The sequence below is a fragment of the Anolis carolinensis genome, chromosome 5 (assembly GCF_035594765.1).
Source record: "Anolis carolinensis isolate JA03-04 chromosome 5, rAnoCar3.1.pri, whole genome shotgun sequence".
NCBI lineage: Eukaryota > Metazoa > Chordata > Lepidosauria > Squamata > Dactyloidae > Anolis > Anolis carolinensis.
Genome location: NC_085845.1, coordinates 43,619,177 through 43,632,736, shown reverse-complemented (window position 1 = coordinate 43,632,736; position 13,560 = coordinate 43,619,177). Strand labels below are relative to the sequence as shown.

Genomic DNA, 13,560 nt, shown 5'->3' with positions numbered 1-13,560 from the left:
TGGAGGTCACCAAATTGGGGAAGACTGCTTTGGGGAAAATATATGTGCATGGAATTAAATCTGAGATTTCATTGAGGAAAGCAACAGTTAATTTTGACTGGTGAACACTTCTCAAAAGGGCATTAGACTGCCTATATACTGTTATGAAGGAAAAGAAGTAAGGGTGTTTGAAAGAAATGATAGAAGATAGAATCTCAAAGAAAAAAAAGAAGGAAATGGAGAGAGGATGTAAAGAGCTGAGGAAATTGGGGATCATTAAGAAAAAAGGGCCTGAGGGGGAATTTTATATAGAAAGGAAAGACCTGTCTATTGTTGGAGGAAGCTGGGTGGTGTTGGCAGCGGATGGAGGCTAGGGAACAAAGGCTAGTTCTACCAACCTAGGAAAGAAGGTCAGTAGAACTGAATTTCCTGTATTAATTTAAGACAAGCAAGCAAACGTTTAATATAGTATGCTTTCAATACTGAGGCGCAAGTAATCTTGTCTTCAACTTCCATTTCTATTCTTATTTGAAAGTTCAAGAATGTACTAATACAGTGGTTCTCAACCTGTGGGTCCCCAGATGTTTTGGCCTACAACTCCCACAAATCCCAGCCAGTTTACCAGCTGTTAGGATTTCTGGGAGTTGAAGGCCAAAACATATGGGAACCCACAAGTTGAGAACTACTGCACTAATAGTACAAAGTGGCAGGGACTAAACAAATTGTTTCCGTACTATCTACACCAAAGGGCCCCAAAGCACAGTATATTGGCAGCAAGAAGCATAAGTAATATCAATCTCAGACAAGAAATGTAATCTCATCTAAAAAGGCAGTAAATCTGCCAGAATTCATCTACGTGCTTTAGTGGCATCTACTAAATTTCGTAGTTGAGACAGAAGTTTAGTCTAGGTAATTGAAAATCATGATCTTCCTGGCTTGGCTTCTTTTCCCATTGCTTCCTGGGATTTATTAGTTTATTCTGTTGTGTGATCTTAAATTTAGTTTGTTTTTTCCCTTTCCAGCCATACGGGCTGGAATGTGGCTACATTTAAGACTAATGGGGGTATCTTATATTGGGAACAGAATTTGAGGTATTGCGTTAATTCAGAATTTCTTTATGTTACACTTTTCTGTTTTCAGTGACCATTCCTCCTTCTGTCTCAAGACTTTGCCACAGCAAGATGATTATTACTGTAATGTAGATGGCCATTCTTGTAAATTGTACACAAACTTTATAGCTGGACAGGTGTTTAAGCTGAGATCAGGGAAGGGTGCCATCTGCTGGAGAGCAGAATTTGAACATGCCTCCTGACTATCCATTGAGCTATGTTACAGTATGCAATTTATCAAAGAAAGGGCAGCTGCTCTTTTTTATCATTGCAACTCTTAACTAGTTATGAATGCTGTAAATGCATTGAGCAATACATATGTCTGCCATTTCTGTGTAATAAATGGTTGATTGGATACACATTGGTGATCTTTGTTCTACATTAAAATTGTGTTCCCCTTTATTTACTCATTTTTCGGACTTGTTGATGTTATGACAAGGATACTGTTTGCCATCTAGTACCTTGTGCTAAAGGTATCTATTTCACTAGGACAACAAGATCACAACTTCTACAGGTCCTAGCCATTGTAGCCTGTGGTGAGGAATGGAAAGGAATGGAATGGAAAACATCTTGAAAGTAGAATTCTACCTACCCTTTATCTATAGCAGGGGTGGGAAAAGTGTGGCCCATAGGCTGCATGTGCTCACCAAGGCTCTTGAAGTACTCAACATATTTTGTGGCATTTTTGGCCCCAAAATGACCACTAGGCACTTTTAAAGAAAGTGCTATCAAACAGTATGTGAAATTTAAAAGTGAACAAGCTGACCTAAACTGAAGTAACGTTAATGGACTTTATTTCCTACTGAATAAAATTATTCAGTTGCATCAAATTTTTCTATTGAACTCTGGCATCTGAGAAGATCCAATCTTGTATTCTCAATGTAATTAAATTTTCTTTTATTCTTTTTATTGTTCCTATAGAAGCAAATTTATATTCCTGGTATTTGTGTTATTCTTAGATGTTACACTTTTATGTGCAGGAAAAAATAATCAGTTTTATAATCCATGTATTATGTATATGAGGAAGAGTTAATTTTAATTCCCAGAGTTGCTAATGTAGAGGCACAGTCTTCATTGCCTTACTTACACTGCCTTGATTTACTGTCACATACAGTAGAGTCTCACTTATCCAACATAAACGGGCCGGCAGAATGTTGGATAAGCGAATATGTTGGATAATAAGAAGGGATTAAGGAAAAGCCTATTAAACATCAAATTAGGTTATGATTTTACAAATTAAGCACTAAAACATCATGTTATACAACAAATTTGACAGTAAAAGTAGTTCAATACACAGTAATGCTATGTAGTAATTACTGTATTTACGAATTTAGCAACAAAATATCACAATGTATTGAAAACATTGACTAAAAATTTGTTGGATAATCCAGAATGTTGGATAAGTGAGACTCTACTGTACTATGTTCAGGACACTGAAGAGTGTCTGTGTGTTCAGTTGGTGTAAAATCTAACTGCTCACTAATGCACACTATGGCGATCATATTACTTTGATACTGAAAGATCTGTCTTGGGTCCCACTTGCTTTCCAGGACAAGGTGATGTTTTGGTCCTTAAACCAAAATGTTTGGAAGAATATAGGACTGAGTTGATACGACCTTTCATTGTCCTATTTTTGAATGACAAAATGGATGGGATCATTTCATCCATTTTGGTGGGTGGCTTTTGAAATGTGTATGTTTAAACGTACTGCTACCTATAGTGAATTGTTGTGAACAAGTCTTCATATCATTATGTGTCAGATGGTCAACCTCAGATATGAATAAAATCTATGCATCAGAAGCCTTTTTAAAAGGTTATTATTTTTATTGTGTTTAGTTTAGAGTATTGAAGTAACAAGATAGATCATTATAAGATTCTGCAGAGAATCACCAGTTGAATCTTCATTAACTTCCTGGCACTGCAGATAGGTGACCCTGCTTATTCTAAAGATAGATGTAGATTCTGGCAGCCTAGTTGGAATGGTTTAGCTTTGAGTGGATTTCCATAAATGGCAAGAGCTATTGGAGAGAGAAGGAAGGAGGGAATGCGAGATAGGCAAGGGAAGGAAGAGAACGAGAGAATAGATTTGGATAGAACGAGAGCAGTTAGTTTTTTTTTAAAAAAATGTCCAAAGCTCAAATAAGAGAAATTGTCAGTCTGTGTAAATAAACACAGAGACAGACATATGAATGTGAATTCAGGGATTAGCTGTTCTTAAAATCATAATGCCTGTTTCCCAAACTAATTTTTTCTTAATGTGTTTCCTGAGTAAGGTCCAACTACAAATGTAACAGGACCTACTATTAATTTGGATAGGAAATAAAAAACTATTGTCAAGCAGTCCATATTTTTAATAAAAGAAATAAAACCCTTGTATTGAGCACAACACTAGAGATAAATGTTGAAAAAAATACTATTAGATTATTTATACTGGAAATTAATGATTAACTCTAACTATGTCAATAGCTAACAGCAGGGTAATAATTGGCTGTGCAGTAAATTTTATTCATATTTCTGGAGTCAATATGTAACTGGTAGAATTATTAGCATATTTATGTTGCTTAAGTAAACGAATTGCCAAAAAAGCTAATTGCATTTGTATATTTCAAAGTCTCAAGCAAGGTGTATTTTTCAGTATTTAGAATGATTTTCACCTAGAAAAAAATCCCATCTTAGAAATTCAGGCAACACATTGAAAGGAGAACCAAATTGTCGTATAGGTAGTAGAAGATGAAAGAGAGAGAAATAAGGAAATAAAGGTAGGGAAAAGTCATACAGGACGTTTGGGGTGTTCGTCACCTGTTTGAGCTTAGTTTAATAAAGCTATTACTTGACCACCTGTTAAGCTGTGGGTGTTAAAAGAATTAGCAATAAAATCATACATCAAAGCTAAAATAATTGAATAGCAGTAGTGCTTCCCTTGAAATTCTGATTTTCCTTTCACCCTGAAAATGAGCTCTGCTTCTCAGTTTCTCTCTTCTTTTGACATATTTTGCTCTTATTCAACCTTGGACCAGTCATATTTAGAGACACTAGTCTCTAGGTGTGTGTGTGAGAGAGAATAAAGGAAGGGTAGTATTTACCCTAAAGCAGGGATCTCCCAAACTAAGGCCCGTGGGCCGGATGTGGCCCCTCAAGGCCATTTTCCCACCCCACCCTAAACTTTAGATCTAGTTGCCCTGACTCTAATGATTTGAAGGCACGGGACAATAACAATCCTAATTAACTATCTCATTAGCCAGGAGGAGGCCCACACATCCCATTGAAATCCTGATAAGTTTATGTTGGTTAAAATTGTTCTTCATTTTAAATACTGTATTGTTCGTTCATGTGTTTTTACTACAAATAAAATATGTGCAGTGTGCATAAGAATTCATTCATTTTTCCCCAAACTAATCCAGCCCCAACAGTCTGAGGGATCGTGAACTCGCCCTCTGTTTACAAAGTTTGAGGACCCCTGTACTAAAAGCACCAGATCCTTTTAAATCTTAGAAGATCAGTCCTACTTAGTAACTGGGTGGGAGACTGCCAACAAATATTAGTTGTATTTCATAGGAAGGGGCAAGAAGCACTTTTCCTGTTCCTTGCCTAAGAAAACCATATTAAATTAATGAGGGTCGACAAGTGACTTGAAGATGCATATGGAGTCACACAAACACATGGTATTTATATTATTAAAAACTTCCTTTTATTAAGGATTACTAAAAGTGATGTGTTTAGAATCAAGAATTTAAGTTTTGAAACCCAACATAGCCTAGTTGATTACTAATATGCATACTTGTCAGCAGGTATGGGTTAGGTATTAAACTTCCTCAGATTATCTTTCACATCGGCCATTTGAAATTGTGATTGAATACATGGTCAGAAATTCAAGAGTACTTCTAATGACTGTTTAAGCTATATAATATATGGCCTTTAGAGGATGGGCCAAACTTCACTTTTGCGATGTAAGCACCATTATGCCCCACACTGTTTGATCATCAGCAAAAATCACAGGTGTCCAACTTTGCAGCTTCTCAAACCTTAGAACACCATCTCTGTTTGCCCAGTTAGCAGGATCCCTGTTGGTTGTTAGTCCAGCATACATATCAACTTATGAGGAAGGGGAGCAGTAACCCTCATACATCTGAGGTGCTTGTTTCTACACACACATTGATATTAATGCCTGTTTTAAAATAGTGTGCTTTTCAGGCTGTTATTTGGGAACTGCCATGTGTCCCCCTTTCATGTGCCAGGGACCATTACTATATTTGTGTCCAGTGTCTACAAGTGTGTCTTTCTCTCCTGAGTACTTGTTGCAAACCAACACTGATCTATAGACTACACTTTTGTTAGTGCTGGTTTAGACAAACTTCAGATATACCTAGTAATTTCCCTGTTAAAAACATTTCTCCTAGTGGTAATGCTTTGTTCCAGCTTTTGACTTGCATGTTTTAAACCATGTTAAAAGTATTGGTTTATATGTGTCAAGAAAATAGAATTGTGTGATGGATGAATTTATTTTTGCATTTTTTGTACAGTGGAGGCATCTGTTCATGGCAGCAATGTGCACTGTTCAGATAAGACAATTGAGGCAGCAGAAGCCTTACTTCATATGGAGTCTCCAACCTGCTTAAGAGACGCTAGAACTCCTGGTATGTAAATACTTAAAATAAATTGTAAGGGGACGGTGTATGTGAAGAAACAGGGTTTTTGTCTGGATTAGACCCTTAACAATACACTTTTTTAAGGAATAAGCTTTTTCCATGCAGTATATCTTTCTGGTCTATAGCTTTCTACTTTTCTCCTTCAGTGCTACTGTACGTGTTGTGTGGACAAGGTAAGCATTACAGTGTTGTATGTTTTGTGTTCCACATAGAAAGTTGCTGAATGAATTACAGTTGCCCTTTGAGCAAACTAGTGCAAGAGGAATGAATGTTCAAGTAATTTTTATGTAAGTTTAACTTGCATACTGCCAGTGTATTACCCACAAGTGAAAAAATACACTGTATTTCTTTAACTCTAAAATGCACATTTACCACCATATAAACATCTCTAAAACAGAATCACGGGTGGTGTTTATGTATATAACTAAAGCTTCTCTCTAGTCTTTTGAATCGCTTGGTGTGTAAAACCTGTCAAAGGCTATGGAGAATACCAAGTGTTTTCAGATATCATGGTTTCTAATTTTGCTTGCTTTTGTATTTGACAGTTTCAACTTTTTGGGTTTGTTGCAGGTATTGTAATTGTGTATCATTCCCAAGTACAAAAAAATATATATATACATTGTAAAACTCGTGGAGAACAAATGGGGCTATGTGTATGCCCCCTTATTTTTCTGTTTGCTCCACCATGTCATATGTGCTGCCAAATTCTGCAACACAGAAATTCCTTTAAACCAAGGCCTCAGGAGAGAGTGTGCCGTGTGTCGGAGCAGAATCCAGCTCCTGGAAATGTCAATCTACTTCAGTTTGGTTAACTGACACTGAAACCATGCAATGAAACAATGCTTCATTTTGAAATGGTGTCTCATTTTGTACATGTGTCATGTACAAAAATACAATCTCCAGTTGGATGTATATAAATATTCAATTTCTGCAAGCAAACCTTTCTTCAAGCCCAAATACAGTCTATTGGTAACCCTATGCTGTGATAGATTATGATAATCCAAAAGAGATGGAATGCATATAAAATATGACCTTTTAAAAATCATACACTTTTATATTTGCTTTGAACCCTCTTTGTAATAGTTCCAGATTTTTCCCCGCAACTGAATTTTTAAAAAACCTTGCTATATTTGTTTCCTTTTTTAGTGGAAGTTCTTGTCCCACCTTGTATGTCAACTCCAGAATTCATTCATGCTGCAATGAGACCGGATGTGATTGCAGAAACAGAAGTGGAGATATCTACAGAGGAGTCCGAACCAATGGACACATCGCCTATCTCTACTTCTCCAGAAATCCAAGAGCCAATGAAAAAAAAGAAAGGTAGAGTAGAAACCCAAGAACAATAATATGACAATATATAATTTGCAGGACACATCCTTGAGAAAACTAGATATAGTTGTATGTTTCTTCTTTGTGGTCTTTGTGAAAGTCACACTTATGTGAGAATTTCACAGATGACCACTTGAAGAAGCAGAGTTACAAGTAAGCAACTATTTCTTCTCTGTCTGCCTGTCTGTCTATCTACACATGCACATATAAACATACACATATCAATGATAAAGTACTACATTATTTCATTAGTTATAAGTATGACATAGTTTACTATTTTGATTTAATAAAAAGTGAAGACAGTTGATATGTAAACTTCTAAATTTAATAATATAAAAAGTACATACTTTGTACACTTTCTGGTGGAAATATATAGTATCTATAAATTGTTAGTGACAGGTATGAAAGTTGAGTTACTGTTGCAATTTATATTCTTACTCTGGCCTCAGTCTTCACTCTAGCATGGATGAAATCAGTTGTGGATTGCTTTTACACACGCAGTTCTATGAAAGGGATTTCATAAAAGTAATTATATGGTCCAAATGGGCTGTATGCACAAAGTTTACACAGTGGAAGTGATTGTAATGTAATAGTCATTGTCAACTTTCTTTTGGTATATGCTAGGCAGTTAAGGCACATTATTTTCTTGAGGATTAAATAGCTAGATGAAATTCTGACTTTATACAAGGTGTTTATAATATCACAGCCTCTTAGTTAATCATCAGAGAATGCCTGGGTTTTTTGGGGGTTTTTTTTGTAGTTGGATGAAAACCTAAGCTGAGGAACAGCTTAAGTTGTAAAGCAGTATTTCTTTACCCAAGTTTCAATTTTTCAAATCTTTATTTGTAGCTGGTCGTAAACCAAAGACCCAAGTGCCATCAGCTATTTCCAGTGCATCTCCAGACTTGGGTATGAAAAAGAAACCAAGAGAAGGCAAAGGTAATTGTAATAATATTCTTAAAAGACTAGAAATAATTAATGCTTGAGTGATTGAGTTACTACATGTCTTCTTGGAACATCCAGTGTATAGGATGTTGACTTGACTTGAATGTAAACACTTGTCTGGGTGCTAAGAGATAATCTGCTTTCATAGGTATCTTCTGTTAATTATATGAAGGTACCTCTACTTAGCATACTAGAAGAATGTGTGTAACAGTTGTTTCCACTGCAGGTGTTGCTCTGCAATCACATTTTCAAGTAATAGTTAATATAATATCCAGAGAAGTATGTGACCTGAAGCTTCTAAGCAGAAAGCAATAGTCTCATCTAGACACAAAACAGTAATTGGAAGGGTTTAGCTCAAAATCTTCCTATTGATGGTTCTTTCTGCATTTTGTGCTAAAATGGTGTGGCACTTGAAGGAGTTGATATTCTTGAGCGATTATCTATGACCTGTCCAGCATTTTGCCATTCATAACTTTTAAATTTGACCTGTTCATAAGCAGTTTGCTATGCTAGTTAGGACTCATGGGATTGCCCACTTCTTAACCATACTTATGAATAGCCATTGTTCAAGTAATGCCAAACTATTTTTAAGTTGGGACACTTAAGATAGAGCTAACATTTCTACATGAATATCTTTTTGCTGAAGAAATATGTTTCTGGTTTTATTTAATCATTTGTGTACCTTACACCCCAGATTTCTTGGAGGTGATCTTTATAATGTCTTTGCCGAATGTGAGAGCAAAAATCTGTTTTTGTTACTAATTCTTGTGATAGATTGCCCCCTACTGAATTGTCATTAAAACACAATTGTTGTAAAGCAACACACATTATGTATTCTCAGACAGTTTTTCTGTTAAACTTGTATGCGTATGTGTTTGGAACACAAAATCAAAGTATTTATTTTTAAATCAGAAATATAAATTGGGCTTTTTATATTTATTATTTCCAGATTTGAAGTCTTGGTTGAAGTGAGGTGGATAGTTTCATTTTTGCTCATATAAGAAAGTGGGTTATGTTTTGCTGTGAGAATACAATCACACTTTTGTTTGATTATGCAAAATACATGTCATCCTGAAGATTTCTAACACTTTTCAGCAGTCTCTTGTTGAAATGTTTGATTGTATTTTTGAAGCACACTTTTTGCTTATTTTTAGTTGAATTCAGCAATTAAGAACACTGTATACACTAGAAAATTGAAAGAATATTCAGTATTCACATTCACCTTGGGCTATAGAGAGTTACATATAAGACTTGCTGAGAGATACATTGAAACTCAGAAATTTCAATAATAAATGCCAACACTGGGGGAAAAGAGTTTATAGTCCAAATAAAACTGACATAACATACTTTGGGTTCTTTTGACTTATACAACTTTACTTTTTTCTTCCTCTTCCCTCAAAATTAAGAGATTTGGTTGTTCTGCTTCCACAGAAACAGTTCTCATTCAGCTCTTTTCCCTTGAACAACTTGCTTTGTCCCCATTCTAAATATTAGAAATACACAAATATTAACTTTTTTATCATAAAAAATCAATGTTATGTAATTTAATAATTCAGTATTATTTTCATATAAGGAGAACTTTTACATTTTTGTTAAAAGACCTGTATGTGAATTGTCTGATGAAAGGTATGTTTTTCTTGCAGGGAATACAACCTACTTGTGGGAATTCCTTCTAGATCTACTTCAGGACAAAAACACTTGTCCACGATATATCAAGTGGACTCAGCGGGAGAAGGGCATCTTTAAACTTGTGGACTCAAAAGCTGTTTCCAAACTATGGGGAAAGCACAAGAACAAACCTGACATGAACTATGAAACAATGGGAAGAGCGCTGAGGTAAAAAGTGGTGGGGACATAGAAAATATGGGGTGTTTCTTATAAATTAATTGCAATGTTAAGCTTGATGTGCAGTTTCATTGCAACATTTCCTGAGAGTTTTGTCTGATCATGTGGTCTTACTTTCGTAAGCCAGTGGTGTGCCACTTGCCTTATTCTTTTCAGAAATTAATTTATTGCTGGTGTTTTATGTTTAGTAAGTCGCACATTCTCAGCCTAAGACAATAGTAAACCTCTGCCAAGAAAACCCTATAACATGGTTGCTATAAGAGTCCACTTTGAGGGCACATAACAAGAACTAATGTCAAAGATAGTTCTTCACAGTAAAGATAGAATACATTTTGCTTTTTTCTTGCAGATATTACTATCAAAGAGGAATTCTAGCAAAGGTTGAAGGCCAAAGGCTTGTATACCAGTTTAAGGAAATGCCTAAAAACATTGTGGTTATTGATGACAAAAGTGAATGCACCACTGAGGAATTATCAATCCCCACGGATGAAAAGTCATTGGAACGAGTATCGCTCTCTGCAGAAAACCTCTTGAAAGCAGCAGCCTCCGCTCGCACAGGAAAAAATGCTTCTCAGTTGAACTGCACTCGAATAGAGAAGCCTGTTACCAGAGTAGTGAATATCTCGTCATCAGGGCACGAAATCACATCTTGTTCTCCTCCCACCACCACGGTCCCAGCAACACCTGCCCCCAGGTTAGTGTTCTGTTAATTTGCCTACTTGAATAGATTGAATTAAAGAATGAATTAGAGGAGTGAATCAGGGTAGCATCATTTAATGGAGCTGCATCTGTCTTGAAATTAATTGCTCAGACTGAGGTTACAAAGACGGATAAACTGTTCTCAGTAAAACACCCATAAATCAGATTATGCATAGACAGAAGTTTGAAGTGAGTTGTGTCAGATGCCATTCTCTCAATTTCTCTGTTAAAAAAAGGAGAATGTACTCCCTTTTATCTTTGCTTATTACTTTCCGATTTCTAAGGTTGACCTTACTTCTGGCTTTAACCAGGGCTTTGGCAATCTCAGATCCTGGTTGTGACCTTTAAAGCCCTATATGGCTCAGGTCCAGGCTGTTTGGCTGATTGCATCTCCTTGTATGAATCTGCCCAGGCCCTGAGATCCTCAGGAGAGGCCCTTTTCTCAGTCTCACATCCATCGCAAGCTCAGTTGGTGGGAACAAAAGACCTGACCTTCTTTCTCAATGGCTGCCCCTTGACTCTGGAACTCTGTTCTTCCCAGCGAAGCCAGAATGGTCCCCTCCATACTATCCTTCCTGAGGCAGCAGGCTTTTTAGAGAAGGAAGTTTTTAAGATCAGGTCAGGGGGTGATATGGTTTTAGCTATATGGATAGACGTTTAAATGGTTTCACTGTTTATTTTTAATACTGTTAATGTTTAATGTTTATTTTAATTTTCATGTTAGTATATTTTAAGGTTTTAATTGTATTGTATTGGTTTTATTGTGAGCTGCTTTGCGTCTCTTTTTTAGGGATAAAAATGGGATATAAATAAATATTACAATATGTTACTCATTGGGTTTTAATACAGTGTTCATCCTAACCTATTTGATAGGACTGTTCGGGTGGCCATGCAAGTGCCTGTTGTCATGACGTCTCTGGGACAGAAAATATCCACTGTTGCAGTGCAGTCTGTAAATACAGGGTCACCGTTGATGACCAGCACAAGCCCAACAACAGCAGCAACCCCAAAGGTAGTAATCCAGACAATCCCTACGATGATGCCAGCATCTGCTGAAAATGGAGAGAAGATCACGATGCAGCCGACAAAAATAATCACCATCCCTGCAACACAACTTGCACAGTGCCAGTTGCAAACAAAGACTGGTTTGCCTGGGACAGGCAGCATTAACATCGTTGGAACGCCACTGGCTGTGAGAGCACTTACCCCAGTATCCATAGCCCATGGGACACCAGTGATGAGACTCTCCATGCCTGCTCAGCAGGCAGGTAGCCATACTCCTCCCAGAGTTATTAGTGCAGTCATAAAAGGCCCAGAGGTCAAATCGGAAGCCATGGCTATAAAGCAGGAAGGCAGCGAGTATAAAACGCTGCAACTTGTGCAAGAAGAAAAGCCGGCAGATGGAACCAAGACAGTTACCCACGTGGTCGTTGTCAGTACGCCCTCCGCCATTGCCCTCCCGGTCACTATGAAAGCAGAGGGAATAGTAACGTGTGAGAAATGAAGAAGAGGCAGCAACGAACATTCATTTGCATAGACTCTTGTGGGAATGAAGCAAACTGACATATTTAGGGAGACAGGGAAATGAACATACACAATCAAGAAGATATAAACGATTTTGAAAAATTGTTAATAGTTATGCATATATTAGAAATTTACTGGAAATTAAATAATGTCCCATGTTTCAGTGGGAATTGAACCACATCCACATACTGACACAATTGCCTCTCACAAACTGGGCAGCTAAAGAAGCTGATGAAGTTGGGAAATTGGAAAACACTGAAAAGAGGGTTCAAGAGGCTTCTTGCATTAGTAAGGTACACTAAGACATAGAACACTAAGTAGGTTCTGTGTGGGTTATTTGGTTATACATGATTTCGGCAGAAGGAAGAGGCTCACTGTTACAAAAGACAAATCTGATGCATTTAGTGTGCATACCAGCAGCAATTACCACTGTGTCCTCACAGGATCCAACTGGTGCTATGTGAAAAAAATCAAACCTCTGCTAATAAGTATTCTAGAATGTGAATAAAAGGAAAGGATTAAAAGAGTTTCCACGAGAAGATGAAGATCTAGAAGGATTTTTTTGTATCATACAGCTTAAGCAGATTTTAAAATGAAAGCCTTAGACTGATTTTCAGTTATCTTTATTGAAATAAGCTAATGGCTTGTTTGTGTAAAACATTTTTTTATTAAAACAATTTTTTAAAAATCTTATACCTAGCACAGTATTGTTATAGAATTACATGTAACATATTTTGTACGGTAGTCAGGTCTGTCAAGTTTCTTAATTGTGGGCAAAATGGCCATCCGGCTGTTTTGGCCTTTTGCTACACCAGGCTTGGGTTGCCCACGGAGCCCCGACATCTGTGCATACATTTCAGCTTCAGCTTCTACTCTGTCACTTGAAAGGTCACGCTTGGCATGAACTCATGTCAGGTAGTTTAACAGCCTGTACATTTTTTTAGTTGAAGTTAGAGGGAAGTACCAGTGTTCAGAATGAACTATAATAGTTTGTATATTCAACATTTAAAGTATATTCTATTTTGTTGTACTCTTGTTTCAAAGTGTATTCAAGTAGGTTTTACTGAAATACAAACCTGAAATTTAAGCTTAGTCTCTTTCTCTTTTTTAAGGTCTTAATATGCCCCCTGCTGCTGATCCAGGTGCAATACATTATAGATTCATTTTTCACTATTGTGGAAATCTTGTTCCAGGCAGAGAAATAGGACAGAGTTTCAAATGTTATGAGGAACAAAATGTTTTCTTTGATATTAGGCTGTTGAAACTAGTAGGACAGGCAATAGAGATCTGTGTCTTGCTGCTGCAATATTTATTTTGCCAGCTGTGGCTTAAATCCTTTTGCTTGACCAATTGAATCATACCTCACAACCTCTGAGGATGCCTGCCATAGATGTGGGCGAAACGTCAGGAGAGAATGCTTCTGGAACATGGCCACACAGCCCGAAAGACATACAACAACCCTGTGATCCCGGCCATGAAAGCCT

General features: G+C 36.9%; 1 protein-coding gene across 2 annotated transcripts in view; it reads left to right on the top strand.

The window, feature by feature from the left end:
• Window positions 1–13,163, top strand: part of elf2 (E74 like ETS transcription factor 2) — a 54,982-nt gene extending 41,819 nt beyond the window's left edge. For both annotated transcript variants that reach the window (XM_003221674.4, XM_008111885.3), the window contains 6 exons: window positions 5,609–5,722; window positions 6,881–7,054; window positions 7,913–8,002; window positions 9,652–9,844; window positions 10,203–10,547; window positions 11,426–13,163. In XM_003221674.4, the coding sequence (XP_003221722.1) occupies window positions 5,609–5,722; window positions 6,881–7,054; window positions 7,913–8,002; window positions 9,652–9,844; window positions 10,203–10,547; window positions 11,426–12,056 (1,547 nt within the window). In that variant the 3' untranslated portion in view covers window positions 12,057–13,163. The remainder of the gene's footprint in view (window positions 1–5,608; window positions 5,723–6,880; window positions 7,055–7,912; window positions 8,003–9,651; window positions 9,845–10,202; window positions 10,548–11,425) is intronic.
• The last annotated feature ends 397 nt before the right edge of the window (window positions 13,164–13,560 follow it).